The sequence below is a fragment of the Rhincodon typus genome, chromosome 9 (assembly GCF_021869965.1).
Source record: "Rhincodon typus isolate 14 chromosome 9, sRhiTyp1.1, whole genome shotgun sequence".
In the NCBI taxonomy this organism is placed as follows: Eukaryota; Metazoa; Chordata; class Chondrichthyes; order Orectolobiformes; family Rhincodontidae; genus Rhincodon; species Rhincodon typus.
Genome location: NC_063340.1, coordinates 30,997,019 through 31,013,694, shown reverse-complemented (window position 1 = coordinate 31,013,694; position 16,676 = coordinate 30,997,019). Strand labels below are relative to the sequence as shown.

The 16,676-nt window shown below is 42.0% G+C and overlaps 1 protein-coding gene across 1 annotated transcript in view; it reads right to left on the bottom strand.

The window, feature by feature from the left end:
- The window catches only part of sytl3 (synaptotagmin-like 3), a 146,373-nt gene that overhangs the window by 108,170 nt on the left and 21,527 nt on the right, over nt 1–16,676 (bottom strand). Inside the window, exons 2-3 of the mRNA XM_048601179.1 lie at nt 9,888–10,443; nt 2,436–2,651 (exon numbers count right to left, since the gene is read on the bottom strand). Coding sequence (XP_048457136.1) covers nt 2,436–2,651; nt 9,888–9,997 — 326 coding nt within the window. The 5' untranslated portion in view covers nt 9,998–10,443. The remainder of the gene's footprint in view (nt 1–2,435; nt 2,652–9,887; nt 10,444–16,676) is intronic.

Sequence of the window (16,676 nt, the reverse complement as noted above, 5' to 3'; positions counted from 1 at the left end):
AGAACAACTTCAGTCCAGAAGCTGTTGCTAGGTAACCATTAACACAGGGCAATTAATGCCATAAAACACTGAACAACCATCTCTTACATCTCTTAGAAGCTTAGCTGCCTTCTCTCCACAAAATCTGACTTTCTGTCATCAGCAGGTGATCCACAGCACACTTTAACCTTCTGACTTTTCAGTTCCAAGAGGTTACATGGTAAATCCTCCTCAACCCAGAAATTATCCAAATGTTTATTTAAAAAAAACTATGTATTTCCAACCCATGAGCTCAAGACACCCTAGGGTTGATCATTTATTCCCAATAACCTAAATACATAAGCATGGCACAGCAATGCTTTACCCATCAAGTCTCAGTTGCATGTAATCTGAGAGCATCACAACACAGCAATTGAACATCTGTGTAAGAAACTATTATTAATGTACAGGTATAGTTGATGTTTTACCCATACTGACCATGTAACCACTTATCAGCAATCACATTAATGAACAGAAACATGTCCTGAGTGGAACAGACAGGATACATTCCTGATATTAGAGTGAAGGTAGAACTTACATTTACTGTATTTTTTTGAAAACACCAATTTTTGAATAACACTTTTACATTATGATATGTCCGAGGACAAAAACACTCAGATCAACTGAAAAATCAGAAGGTTAAAGTGTGCTGTGGATCACCTACTGTTTACAAAAAGTCCGATTTTGTGGAGAGAAGGCAGCTAAGCAAATTTATTAATAGATGGTAGTCCCCTTCATTACTAGACTAAATACACATCAGAAGTAGCAGCATGGGGCAGCACGGTGGCTCAGTGTTTAGCACTGCTGCCTCACAGCATCAGGGACCTGGGCTCGATTCCAGCCTCGGGTGACTGTCTGTATGGAGTTTGCATATGCTCCCTGTGTCTGCATGGGTTTCCTCCCACAGTCCAAAGATGTGCAGGGTAGGTGGATTAGTCATGCTAAATTGCCTATAGTGCCCAGGGATGTTTAGATTAGGTGGGTTAGACATGGGAAATGCAGGGGTAGGAGAATGGGTCTGGGTGGGATGCTGCTCAGAGGGGTGGTATGGACTTGTTGGGCTGAATGGCTTGTTTCCACACTATAGAGATTCTATGATTCTACAATAAGTACTTCACTGGCTTTGCATTACATTTCAAGTCTTCAGACTGTGCAAGATACAATATAAATGCAAGTTCTTTCTCAGTCTTTAATCCTGTGTCAATTCTAAAAAAACTTTCAGTTTCTTAACGGATGAATAAAAAACAGGCAAATTTACCATCTACGTCATCACAGCATTTGCAAGGTGGTGTTGGCACCGGAAGTGGAAGAAATGGGAAAGGTAAAGGAAACAGTTTATGCAAAAATGCCCCGCAATGTCATTCTCTCATATTTAGGAGCTAACCCAAGTTGGAAGGTTCTTAGAGCAGCCCATTCCCCACCAGCACTGCCAACTCTGGTCCGCAGCATTCCTATAGGTTTGATCACATGATATTCTGACCACTGACATTATATAACATCCAACATGGCATCTGAGCAAATGACAACACAATCTATTACAACTATATTTTTTAATGCAAACTGGGAAAACAGGAAGTTTGGGCACAGCTGTGCTGTAGTGAATGCATCAGATACATTTTTTCACAACTTGAAGTTCAAAGTATGTTATCCATTTTTGGTTACACAAAGCCTTTTGAGAAGCTGGATTTTATAATTTTGCAGACAAGCTGGCACCAGGTGCCTTTGGGATTTTTATGCTGCAGTTTGTTACAGACTTGAGAAGGGGAAGTTGAACTCAGATCTCATGAAGCCTGCACGCTAGCATAAGTCTGTCTTTCTTTCTCACCCTCCAAGTGAAAAAAAAAGCTCAAACTCTGAAAAGAAGGACTTCTAAATCAAGCAAAGACCTAGGTCCAACAGACTGACCACTGAATTGAGGGTTTTTGATTGCTCTGTGGCCAATAACAAAATTATGTCATTGCCAAAAGCCAAAATAACAGAAATATTCACTACATTCCACACTCATGGTTTCCACTGTTGATCCACAGACTTTTGTTCTTATTTGCCTCTGTTTTCTACCTATAATATTTTGGCAGAGCTGTCTTTCATATGTCCTATTTGTGAATTAATGTGTACACATCTGGATTTAAGGGGGATATAGTTTGCATTGTAATAGCTATTAATCCATTCTTACAAGTGTTAAAAGTTTGTTTATAATAATCTTTTTTATGATTTAGATAGCAGAGTCAGGCAAATTAACCATTTTGGCGATTCAACTGGCCATTTATACAGGAGTGGCAGCTCATGGAACAGTGGGTCTTCATTGTCACAGCACTCTTTTCATCAGTCTACAGATGGAATGTGGCCATTTATGGAAGCTGATCCAGGATTTTTCAACACACAGTGCAAAATATGACCATAGTTCTAAAAGTTCTTACCTGTGAGCATGACACACTGTGCATCTCCACACTTTATTATTTTTGTACACACAGCATTCATGGCACACTTTGTGACTGCAAAAGCTACACACCACGCCAACTTTAAATACCAGTCCTAGGGTTGTCTGACATCGAGCGCAGGATCGGCTGCTATACTCCCACTGAGAGATTTTTGCCCCCTTTCGTCGAATTTCTTGATATTCAGATTTTAACTTTCTGCACAAAATAGGAGAGGCATTTTCAATGACACAAAGTGATCACAGACATTACTTTTCTCAAGATGAAAGCAATGAAGTGAGCATTGCAGCTTTACAAAGAACAAATAAAGAAGAATACAGCACAGGAACAGGCCCTTCAGCACACCAAGATTGCACCGACACACAATGCCTTTCTAAACTAAAAACATTTTCCCTCCACAGGGTTTGTATTCCTCGAAGCCCTGCCTATTCATATGTGCCTCTTAAACATCACTATTGTATCCATCTTCATCACCTCCTCTAGTAGTTCATTCCAAACACTTACCAACCATTGCATTTAATAAAGAACTTGCCATTCACATCTCCTTTAAACTTGCCTTTTTACTTAAACTTAGGTTTCCTAGTAGTTGACATTTCTAACCTCGGAAAAAGACTCCATTTCATTTTGGTAAGGCAAATCAGGGCAGGACATATACATTTAATGTTAGGGTCCTGGGGAGTGTTGCCGAACAAACAGATCTTGGGGTGTAGGTTCATAGTTTCTTGAAAGTGGAGTTGCAGGTAGACAGGGTAGTGAAGAAGGCATTTGGTACACCTGTCTTTATTAGTCAGTGCATTGAGTATAGGAACTGGGATGACATGTTGCAGCTATACAGGACATTGGTTAGCCACTTTTGGATTCTGCGTTCAATTCTGGTCTCCCTGCTAGAGGAAGGATGTTGTGAAACTTTAGAGGGTTCAGAAAAGATTTAAAAGAATGTTGCCAGGGTTGGAGGGTTTGAGCTATAGGGAGAAGTTGAATAGACTGGTCCTGTTTTTCCTGGAGCATCAGGGACTGATGGGAGACCTTACAGAGGTTTATAAAATCATGAGGGGCATGGAAAAGGTCAATAGCCAAGGTCTTTTTCCCATTGTAAATGAGTCCAAAACTAGAAGGTATAAGTTTAAGGTAAGAGGGGAAAGATTTAGAAGGGACCTTTGGGGCAACATTTTCATGTAGAGGGTGGTGCATGTATGGAATGAATTACCAGAGGAAGTGGTGGAGGCTGGTACAATTACAACATTTAAAAATGCATCTGGATGGGTACATAATAGGAAGGGTTTAGAGGGATATGAGCCAAATGCTGGCAAATGGGACGGGATTAATTTAGGATATCTGGTTGGCATGGATGAGTTGGACTGAAGAATCTGTTTCCATGCTGTACAATTCTATGAATCTATGACTTCGGTGCAGCATGGCAGCTCAGTGGTTAGCACTGCTGCCTCACAGCACCAGGGACCTGGGTTCAATTTAACTCTTGGACAACTGTCTGTGTGGAGTTTGCACATTCTCCCCATGTCTGTGCGGGTTTCCGCTGGGTGCTCCAGTTTCCTCCCATTGTCCAAAGATTAGGTTAGGTGGACTGGCTGTGCTAAATTGCCCATAGTGTCCTGGGATGTGCAGGCTAGGTGGATTAACCATGGGAAATGCAGGTTTACAGGGATGGAGTGGGTCTGGTGGGATGCTCTTTGGAGGGCCAGTGTGGACTTGATGGACAAATGGCTGCTTCCATGTTGTAGGGATTCTGTGACTCTATTCTTTCTATCCATGCATGTTATGATATTGTAAACTTCTATCAAGTCACCCCTCATCTTTTAGTATTCAAGTGAAAACAAACCAACTTTGTACAATCTCTTCTCATAGCTAATACCTTCCAAACCAGGAAACATCCTATTTACCCGTTTCTGTACCCTTTCCAAAGCCTCCTTGTCCCTCTGGCGGAGTGGTGACCAGAACTGTACACAATTTTCTAAACGTGGCCTCACTAAAGTTCTATAGAGCTGCAACATGACGTGCCAATTTTTATACTCTATGCCCTGACCAATGAAGACAAGCATGCCATATGTCTTGTTGACCAGAACATCTTCAGAACATCACTGGTCACAGATCTACAATCAGGAAAACACCCTTCCTCTGCTATTCTCTGTCTTGTACGACTAAGCCATACTTAGTCTGTATCCATCTTTGCAGCTCACCACGGATTCCGCATGGGGGTGGCATGGTGGCTCAGTGGTTAGGATTGCTGCCTCACAGCCCCAGGGCCCCGGTTTGATTCCACCTCGGGCGACTGTGCAAACTCCACACAGACTTTGTCCCTGTGTCTGTGTGGGCTTCCTCTGGGTGTTTTGGTATTCTCCAACAGTCCAAAGATTTGCAGATTAGGTGAACTGGCTGTGGGAAATTCCCCCACAGTGTCCAGGGATGTGCAGGCTAGGTGGATTAGTCATGGGAAGTTCAAACTTACAGAAATAAAGTGAGGGGATGGATCTGGGTGTGATGCTCTTCAGAGGGCCAGTGAGGACTCAATGGGCTGAATGGCCTGCTTCCACATTGTAGGGATTCCATGATTCTATGTAACTTCATTTTTGTATCAGCCTGTCATGAGGGACTTTGTCAAAGGTTTTGCTAAAGTCCATATAGACAATGTTTACTACCACCCTGCCCTCATCGCTCATCTTTGTCACTTCTTCAAAAAATTCCATCAGGATGTGAGACACGACCTTCCTCACACATACTGCCTATTACAAATAAGTCCATGTTTTTCCCTATGTGAATAAATCCTATCTTTAAAAATCTTTTCCAATAATTTCCCTGCCACTGTTGTAAGGTTCACACTGAGGAGCATTGCCAGAGGATACAGAAGGATATAGATAGGCTGGAGACTTGGGCAGAGAAAGGTTCACAGGCGTGTAATTTCCCAGATTATTCTTGTTGCCATCCTTAAACAAAGGTACATCATTGGCTATCCTCCAGTCATCTGAGACCTCCTGTGTGACACAAGACGATACAAAAATTTCATGCAAGGAAGAGGTAATTTGTATTACCTGCCTCCGACTGCATTCTGGGATGGATCCCATCAGGTCCCAGGGACTTGTCTACCTTAATGTGTTTTAAAACACCCAACACCTACTTTTACATTTTTTATATTGACAAGCCCACTACATGAACATACTCCTCCCATACCATCCATCATGTCCTTCTCCTTTGTAAAAACCAAAGCAAATTATTCAATAAGGACCTCAACTACTTCCTCTGGCTCCATGCATTAATTCCCTTCATTGTCCTTGGGTTTACCTACTCTTTCCCTAACCATCCTCTTGTTCCTTATATATGCGTAAACAACTTGGGTTTTTCCTTAATCCCATATGCCAATGATATTTCATGGCCCTTTTTAGCCCTCTTAATTCCTTGCTTGAGTACTTTCCTGCTATCTTTGTATTCTTCTGTCTGTCTTCAGTTTTACAAACCTTACATTTGCCTCCTTTTTCTTTTTTATTGAGCACTCAATTTTTCTTCTCATTCAAGGTTCTTGCCATCCTTATCCTTCCACTTTCACAGGAACATGCTAGTCCTAAACCCTAATTAACTGCCCTTTTAAAAGATTCCCACATAACACATGACATGTGTCATTTCACCTGATGAAGGAGCAGCACTCTGAAAGCTTGTGATTTCAAATAAACCTGTTGGACTACAACCAGGTGTCGTACAACTTCCGACTTGGTACAATATAGACCAAAATTTCTGGCTGCCCATCCTCCCCATCTGTAACGCCTCTTTAACTTCCCTTTCTGATTTAAATGGAATCTTTCAGAGAGTTCCAGACATAGAGGAATTGTCCAGAAAAATTTTCAATTTCTCAGGCAATTCCTTTGGTGTCTGCACTGATGGAGACACTTCAATGCAAGGAATATTACAAACAACGCAGATGAACTAAGGCCACAGACAGACACATGGCAGCACGATGCCATTGCTATAACAAAAACCTGACTAAAGGAGGAGCAAAATTGGCAACTCAATATCCCTGAATATAGAGTTTTCATGTAAGATAGAGTGGGTGGCAAAAAAGGAGTGTTGGCTAGCAAATTGGTTAGAGAATCAATTACAGTTGTGAGAAGAGATGATGTACTAAATGGGTTAATAAATGAGGCTTTATGGATTGAGCTTAGGAATAAAAAAAGTGTAGTCACACTACCAGTATACTACAGATTCCCAAATAGTGGACGAAAACAGAAGAGCATATACAAAGTCAAATTTTTGCATATTGGAGTAAGAGAGCAATAATAAGTTGGAGATTTTAACTATTTGAATATCAACTGGGTCTCAAACAATATAAGAGGCATTGAGGGTGAAAAATTCATGTGGTATATCCATGAAAACATTTTTTTAAACAATACATGAGAAGCCCAAAGAGAAGAGATGCAATTCTGGATTTAGTGTTGGGAAATGAAGATGGCTAAGTAGGTAAATTGGAAGTGAGTGACCACATTGGAGATAATGACCACAATTCAGTTAGATTTAGTACTATTATGGAAAAGGACAGAGATAAATCAGGAGTAAAAAGATTTTAACTGGGGGAAGACAAATTTTACAAAAGTGATTTGGCTGAGGTGAACTGGATGGGACTGCTAAAGGATAAATCATTGGTAAACCAGTGGGAGGCAGAAAAAAGTGAGATCCTTGGGGCACAAAACAGATATGTCACCTCAAAAAATAAGAATGGTACTGCCAAATATAGACTCCCCTGGTTGTCTAGAAAAATACAGGGGTAGATTAAACAGAAAAAGAAAGCTTATGAGAGTCACAAAAGACTCAACATTGCAAATAGCCGACAGTAGTATAGGAAGTACAGAGATCAAGTAAAAAATGAAATATGGAAATCAAATAGAAAAAAAATCAGCAAGCTAGATAAAGGAAAACCCAAAGATGTTTTGCTAGTATATAAAGAACAAAAGGATAGTTAAGGAAAATGTGGGGCCTATCAAAGATGAAGAAGGGAACTTGTGTGAAGATACAGAGGATATGGGAAGAATTTTAAATGTTTTTTTTGTCCATGTATTCACAAAGTGATGGTGTGGATATAGTAATCCAAGAGGAGCAGTGTGAAATATTGGACAAAATAATCAAAATGAGAGAGGAAGTGTTAGAAGAGTTGGAATCCTTGAAAGTAGGTAAGTTATGAAGGACAGATGGATTGTTTCCCAGGATGTTGAAGGTGGTCAGGGAGGAAATAGCAGATGCTCTGAGGATTGTTCTCCAAACTTCTCTAGATACAGGTGAGATGTTGGAGGACTGGAGGAATGCAAATATGGTTCAGTTGTTTAAGAAAGGTACAAAAGATATTCCAAACAATTATAGGCCAGTTATCTTCAATGTTGGGCAAATTGTTGGAATCAATCCTGAGAGATTGGATACTGTCACTTAGAAAGGCATGGATTAGTCAATACGGCTTTATTAAAGGAAGGTCATGCCTTACAAATTTGATTGAATTCTTTGAGGAAGTGACATTGCTGGTCAATGGAGCAGTGCAGTGGATGTTGTCTACATGGATTTTAGTAAGGCATTTGACAAGGTCCCATGGCAGATTGATCAATAAAAGTAAAAGCCCAGGGATTATGGGGTAATGTGTTGAATTGGATCCAAAGTTGGCTTATTAACAGGAAACAAAGGTCAATGGTCAATGGCTGCCCTTGCGAATGGAAAGCTATTTCAAGTGGTGTTCCACAGGGCTTGGTAGTGGGACCCTGTTGTTGTTTTATACATTAACAATTTGAACTCGAATGTGGGGACACAACTGGGAAATTTGCAGATGACAGAAAAATTGATTGTAAACAGGATAGCTGTAAATCCCAAAATGATATAGATGGGTTGGTGGAATGGGTAGGAAAGTGGCAGATGGAGTTCAACAATGATAAGTATGAGGTAATGCATTTAGGGAGGTCAAATAGTAAAGGAGAATGCACAGTAGAAGGGAATTCGGGGAGGCGATGGCCTAGTGGTATTATTGCTGGACTGTTAATCCAGAGACCCAGATAATGTTCTGGGGACCCGGGTTCGAATGCCACCATAGCAAATGGTGGAATTTGAATTCAATAAAATATCTGGAATTAAGAATCTAATGATGACTATGAATCCACTGTTGATTGTTGGAAAAACACATCTGGTTCACTAATGTCCTTTAGGGAAGGAAACAGCCATCCTTACCTGGTCTGGCCTACATGTAACTCCAGACCCACAGCAATGTGGTTGACTCTTAACTGCCCTCTGGGCAATTAGGGATGGGCAATAAATGCTGCCTAGCCTGCGATGCCCTCATCCTGCAAATGAATTTTTTAAAAATGCACAATAAAAGGGAAGGCACAAGAGGGTTAGATGAAGTGACAGATCTTGGCGTGAAAGTGCACAAGTCCCTAAAGATAGCAGTAAAGGTAGATAAGGTTGTAAAGAAGGCATATGGAATGCTCTCTTTCACTGGCAGAGGTATAGAATACAAAAGTAGAGATATAATGATGAAACTGCATTAGATACCGGTGAGGCCACAAATGGTGTAGTGTGTTGTTGTGGTCACCACATTCTAGGAAGGACATTATTGCTCTGGAGAGAGTTCAGAGAAGATTTACTAGAATTTTGCCAGGATTGGAGAATTGTAGCTACAAGGAGAGATTGAAGGTACTTTCCTTGCATACAAGAAGGCTAAGGGGTGTCATGATTGAGGTATACAAAATTGTGAGGGGCAGAGATAGAGTAGACAGGAGGAATCCGTTTCCCTTGGCAGAGTTCAAAAACTGGGAGTCGTAGATTCAAGCTAAGTGTCAAAAGTATTAGAGGGGACAAGAGAAAAAAGCATTTCATGCAGTGGGTGTCTGGAATTCACTGCCTGAGTTGATGGTGAATTCTTTTAAAAAGTATCTGGATCTGTACCTTAAGTGCAGATGGGCAGTGAGTAGGAAAATAGGATTAGAAAGGGCCCTCTGAATGTCTCTGGATCGACAGGGACAAGATGCGCCGAATGTCCTCCTTCTGTGCTGTATCATTTCTATGGTTCTGTGGTTCTGTGTGAGTCTGCAGAGCACACAAATTGGCTGCCAAACGTTCCATTTAATATACATTTTGACACTGAAGAAAATACTAATTTGTTGGTAAAATGCTTTAAGACATTAACCAAACCACTAAAAAGAACTGATATTAAACCATTTTATTGATATTAGTCTGCATCAATATTTCCTGTGGAGAACCTTCAACAGCTATGGTATTTCACTTGGTCAATATAATCATATAAAGCTGTTTTGCTATTAATATCTCGACTCTAAATGTTGCTTTGGTCTCAACATTCATTATAATTCTAAACTTCGTTTTAGATATGCCAGTAATAGGTCCCTCACTGTAGCACTGAAACTTGTCTTTGAATGGATCTTTAAAGATTTTTATGTTGCTCACCTTATCCGGTCTTCATCAGCTTTACGTAGCATTTCATCCCGTTGAAGGACTTCCAGCACCTTCTCACGTTCTAGATTTTTGAGAGATTTGATATCCACTTCCATTTCCATTCTTATGTCTATCCAGTTTCAAATGTCACAATTGTTTGACAGTTTAGAGCCACAAATTTTAATGTGCAAATCACGGCAGATTCCCAGACCAATGAGTTGAGAGAAAATTGTGTGACCTGCGTAGGTTCTTAACGTTGCATCGTATTAATGGTTTGACAATTTGCTATTAAACTCATCACCACCGTATTCTCATTTTCAGTCTGAAGCATTTTTTCATACTTTCCCACTGGTGACTTCATAAACCAATTTTACCCTTTTCCTTTCAGATTGATGCATTCAAAATTATTCTCTCTTCAGTTACTCGTCATAAGAATACCAAACATTGATCCTGGGCAGGACTTCTTCACCAGGATTACTTTCTTGAACACAGTGAAGTGCAACATTCTTCGAGTGACATCCAAATTTGAACACACAGCATTGTTCTGGATCATAAGTAGCTTTAGACCCTAAGAGTAAGCAAATGTCAGCCTGTTTACTTTCATCACTGCTATTTTATTGAATTGAAACATGTATCTTATCTCAGATTATGCTTTCATGGCACTACTCATCAGGAACTTTATGTATGTTTCCTTGTACTCATCGTAGTTTCCATTAGATATTAATGGATTAGAAAACTGAAAAGCCATTGATTGCAACAGTGTAAAGTTATTAACCAGCTATATTATAGCTAGTTATAATTCATTTCTGATTGTCACATTGTATTAGAAACAGTTTTAACCAATATTAAACAATTATTTTGAAATGTTTAAGTTTGAAAATTGTATTAAATTATCAGCCATTCCCTCCCTGATACCCTATCCAGTTCTAAGCCTTCTCTAAGAAACGAGAAAACATGGTCATGGTATTACATCTAGAAAGCTTGAAGTGGCAAGGTTTTCCTTCTTTCTGAATCTGCAGTGACCAGACAAGTATAGAGTTAGAGTTATCTTTGTTCACCAGCTTTATTCAGGAATACGCCAGATAGAAGGTGCCTCAGTCCAGCTGGACTGAATGAATCTCAAAATTCACAAATAAAGGACTTATACTTCATTAACATCGATCACTTTTTAACTGGTCTGCTTTTGCAGCCGTCCAATTGAGGCCCTGCACACACTGTTCATGCAGTAAGTACAAGATCACCGGTCAGTCCCTTCGGGGCTCATTTCAATACATTACAGCAATTAGTTATAGCCAGGCTGCGTTTGCTGAGATCAGTGCTTACAGGTCATCACATGCACATTTAAACTAGCTCACAGGACATGGCCTGGGCCATTTTTGGCGTTGGGCAAACAGCACTCGAAGGAGATGAGGGAAGGGAGACCGGACTCAGAAAGGGGGACACTGGAGGAGGAGACCTCCCGGGTCCCACGTCCTCACACCGTCTCAACTCTGTTCAGTTCCCACATGTCCTCAATCCCCATACCTCAGTGTCTACAGTATCCACTGAACTGCTTTTCAAAATCACGCTTCACTGCACATGCACACTGTGGTATTTACAAATGACACGATGCGTAAATTCTATACGATGACATGTTGACTCTGGAAATCTCCGCACGCGTGTTTCCGGATTAGTAGTGCAGTTGCGGGTGTTCATAGACACTGCTAATCATGTACAACTTAGAAATTTACTGACATTCCTTCTTATTCGAAATAAGTGTAAGGTACATTCTTATGGCATCTATTAATGGTCTTAATCAATTTTGTGCAAGCCAGACAATGAAAACATTAGAACAAAGAACGGTACAACAGAAGAACAGTCCAGAAAAGGAACAGACAGCATCAGAGGAGCAGGAAAGCTGACGTTTCGGGTGTGGACCCTTCTTCAAAAATGGGGGAGGGGAAAGGGACTCTGAAATAAATAGAAAGAAGGGGATCCGATGATAGAAGGTGGATAAAGGAGCAGATAGGTGGAGAGAAGATGGAAAGGTCAAGGAGGCAGGGATGAAGCAGTACAGATGAGTGTAGGTAGGGAGTTGGGATGGGGGTTGGTCAGTGAGGAGGGAGGGGCAGGTAGGTGGGAGGGAAGACGGACAGGTCAAGGAGGCAGGTTAAACCCCACCCCCATCTCCTACCTACTGGCCTCATCCCTGCCTCCTTGACCTGTGTCCACCTATCCGACGGTCTACATCTGGGCAGGACTGGAACCAATGTCCTAGGGGCTGCTTTTGCTAACGCTGTTGGGGAGGGTTTAAACTAATATGGCAGGGGGGTGGGAACCAAATGAGGAGGTTAGTGGACAGTAAGGAAGTAGTAACTAAAGCCTGTAAGGAACTAGATAATGAAGTCAGTGTGACTAAGGGGAAGAGTAGGCAGAAAGCAGATGATGAACGCAAAGGGACAGGTGGTCTGAGGTGCATTTGTTTTAATGCGAGAAGTGTAGTAGGTAAGGCAGATGAACTTAGGGCTTGGATTAGTACCTGGGAGTATGATGTTATTGCTGTTACTGAGACTTGGATGAGGGAAGGGCAAGATTGGCAACTAAATATCCCAGGATATAGATGCTTCAGGCAGGATAGAAAGGGTGGTAAAAGGGGTGGAGGAGTTGCATTACTGGTCAAAGAGGATATCACAGCTGTGCTGAAGGAGGGCACTATGGAGGACTCGAGCAGTGAGGCAATATGGGCAGAACTCAGAAATAGGAAGGGTGCGGTAACAATGTTGGGGCTGTACTACAGGCCTCCCAACAGCGAGCATGAGATAGAGGCACAAATATGTAGACAGATTATGGAAAGATGTAGGAGCAACAGGGTGCTGGTGATGGGAGATTTTAATTTTCCCAACATTGACTGGGATTCACTTAGTGTTAGGGGTTTAGATGGAGCAGAATTTGTAAGGAGCATCCAGGAGGGTTTTCTAGAGCAGTATGTAAATAGTCCAGCTTGGGAAGGGGCCATACTGGACCTCGTGTTGGGGAATGAGCCCAGCCAGGTGGTTGAAGTTTCAGTAGGGGATTACTTTGGGAATAGTGATCACAATTCTGTAAGTTTTAGAATACTGATGGACACAGACGAGAGTGGTCCTAAAGGAAGAGTGCTGAAGTGGGGGAAGGCCAACTATAGCAAACTTCAGCAGGAGCTGGGGAATGTGGATTGGGAGCAGCTGTTTGAGGGTAAATCCACATTTGATATGTGGGAGGCTTTTAGAGAAAGGTTGATTAGAGTGCAGGACAGACATGTCCCTGTGAAAATGAGGGATAGAAAGGGCAAGATTAGGGAACCATGGATGACTAGCAAGGAGGAAGAAGGAAGCATACATAAGGTCTAAGCGACTGAAAACAGATGAAGCTTTGGAAGAATATCAGGAAACTAGGACCAATCTGAAATGAGGAATTAAGAGGGCTAAAAGGGGTCATGAAATATCTTTAGCAAACAGGGTTACGGAAAATCCCAAAGCCTTTTATTCATACATAAGAAGCAAGAGGGTAACTAGAGAAAGGGTTGGCCCACTCAAGGACAAAGGAGGGAAGTTATGCGAGGAGTCAGAAAAAATGAGTGAGATTCTTAATGAGTACTTGGCGTCGGTATTCACTGAGGAGAGGGACATGATGAATGTTGAGGTTAGGGATAGATGTTTCATTACTCTAGGTCAAGTCAGCGTAAGGAGGGGGGAAGTGTAGGGTATTCTAAAAGGCCTTAGGGTGGACAAGTCCCCAGGTCCGGATGGGATCTATCCCAGGTTACTGAGGGAAGCGAGAGAGGAAATAGCTGGGGCCTTAACAGATATCTTTGCAGCATCCTTGAGCACGGGGTGTGGTCCCAGAGGACTGGAGAATTGCTAATGTTGTCCCCTTATTTAAGAAGGGTAGCAAGGATAATCCAGGTAATTATAGACAGGTGAGCCTGACGTCAGTGGTGGGGAAGCTGCTGGAGAAGATGCTGAGGGATAGGATCTATTTACATTTGGAAGAAAATGGGCTTATTAGTGATAGGCAGCATGGTTTTGTGCAGGGAAGGTCATGTCTTACCAACTTGATAGAATTCTTTGAGGAAGTGACAAAGTTGATAGATGAGGGAAGGGCTGTAGATGTCATATACATGGACTTCAGTAAGGCATTTGATAAGGTTCCCCATGGTAGGCTGATGGAGAAAGTGAAGTCGCATGGCGTCCAGGGTGTACTAGCTAGATGGATAGAGAACTGGCTGGGCAACAGGAGACAGAGAGTTGTAGTGGAAGGGAGTTTCTCAAAATGGAGAACTGTGACCAGTAGTGTTCCACAGGGATCCGTGTTGGGACCACTGTTGTTTGTGATATATATAAATGATCTGGAGGAAGGTACAGATGGTCTGATTAGCAAGTTTGCAGATGACACTAAGATTGGTGGAGTAGCAGATAGTGAAGGGGACTGTCGGAGAATGCAGCAGAATATAGATAGATTGGAGAGTTGGGTGGAGAAATGGCAGATGGAGTTCAATCCAGGCAAATGCGAGGTGATGCATTTTGGAAGATCCAATTCAAGAGCGAACTATATGGTAAATGGAAAAGCCCTGGGGAAAATTGATGCACAGAGAGATCTGGGTGTTCAGGTCCATTGTACCCTGAAGATGGCAACGCAGGTGGATAGAGTGGTCAAGAAGGCATACGGCATGCTTTCATTCATCGGACGGGGTATTGAGTACAAGAGTTGGCAGATCACGTTACAGTTGTATAGGACTTTGGTTTGACCACATTTGGAATACTGCATACAGTTCTGGTCACCACATTACCAAAAGGATGTGGATGCTTTGGAGAGGGTGCAGAGGAGGTTCACCAGGATGTTGCCTGGTATGGAGGGTGCTAGCTATGAAGAGAGGTTGAGTAGATTAGGATTATTTACATTAGAAAGACAGAGGTTGAGGGGGGACCTGATAGAGGTCTACAAAATCATGAGAGGTATAGACAGCAAGAAGCTTTTTCCCAGAGTGGGGGACTCAATTACTAGGGGTCACGATTTCAAGGTGAGAGGGGAAAAGTTTAAGGGAGATATGCGTGGAAAGTTCTTTACAGAGAGGGTGGTGGGTGCCTGGAATGCGTTGCCAGCGGAGGTGGTAGAGGCGGGCACGATAGTGTCATTTAAGATGTATCTAGACAGATACATGAATGGGAGCAGAGGGATACAGATCCTTGGAAATAGGCGACAGGTTTAGATAGAGGATCTGGGTCGGCACAGGCTTGCAGGGCTGAAGGGCCTGTTCCTGTGCTGTAATTTTCTTTGTTCTTTGTTCTTTGTTCTATCTGCTCCTCTATCCACCTTCTTTCATCGTCTCCCCCTGTTCTGAAGAAGGGTCCAGACCCGAAACGTCAGCTCTCCTGCTCCTCTGATGCTGCCTGGCCTGCTGTGTTCATCCAGCTCCACACCTTGTTATCTCAGACTCCAGCATCGGCAGTTCCTACTATCTCACAGAAGAGGAACAGGCCCTTCCAACCACTGGCAGTATTTAGAGAGCATATTCCTGAAGGATAGTCCAGTGAAGTAATATGGGTGGAAGTGAGAAATAAGAAGGGAATGATCACTTTGCTGGGACTGAACTGTAGGCTCCCCAACAGTCAGTGGGAAATTGAGAAATTAGGGAGATCACAGATAATAGGGGACTTTAACGTTCCAAATGTAGATAGATTGGGACCGACATCGTGTTAAGGGCTTGGATTAGAAGGAACTTAATTGTTCAAGAAAACTTTCTTAATCAATATGTGGATGGCCCTAATAGAAAAGGGGCAAAACTCGACCTCGTTTCGGGAAATAAGGCAAGGCTAGTGACTGACGTGCTAGTAGGGGAGTATTTTGGGACCAGTGACCATTATTCTGTTTGTTCTAAAATGATTGTGGAAGAGGATAGGTGTGTTCTAGTAGTTAAAGTTCTAAATTGGGGCAAGGCCAATTTTGATGGTATTAGACAGAACTTTCAAAAATTCATTGGGGGAGTCTATTCACGGGTAAAGAGATGTCTGCCAAGTGGGAGGCTTTCAAAAGCAAAATAAAGATCAACAAGGTTGTCCATGTGTGGAGCCACAGGAGATGGGTCAGATCCTAAATAAATATTTCTCGTCAGTATTCATCGTGGAGAAAAATATGGAAGCAAGGGAACTCAGGGAAATAAATAGTGATGTCTTGAAAAGAGTTCATATAACAGAACAGTAGGTGCTGGAGGTCTTGAAACCGCATAAAGGTAGATGAATCCCAGGACATCATCAAGGGTGTCCCAGGTATTTGTGGGAAGCTAAGGAAGAATTTGATGGGCCCCTGGCAGAGATATTTATATCATGGGTGAGGTCCCAGAAGACTGAAGGGTGGCTAATGTTGTGTTATTATTTAAGAAAGACTGTAAGGAAAAACATTTAAAAGGAACTGCAGACCGGGGTGAGCCTAAAGTCAGTGGTGGGTAAGTTGTTGGATGGGATTCTGTGAGACAGGATCTACATACATTTGGAAGGCAATGTCTACATGGACTTTAGCAAGGTTCCACATGGAAGGTTCAGTCACACGAGATCCAGGGAATCAGTTAGATATGAAATTGGCTTGATGGTAGGAGACAGACTGGAGGCCTGTGACTAACAGTGGGCCAAATGATCAGTGCTGGGTCCATTGTTCACCATTTATATAAACGATTTGGATGAATATAGGAAACACGGTTAATAAGTTTGCACATGATACCAAAATCAGTGGTATAGTGCACATTGAAGAAAGGTTATCTAAGAGTACACAGTGTGGAGCTGGAGGAACACA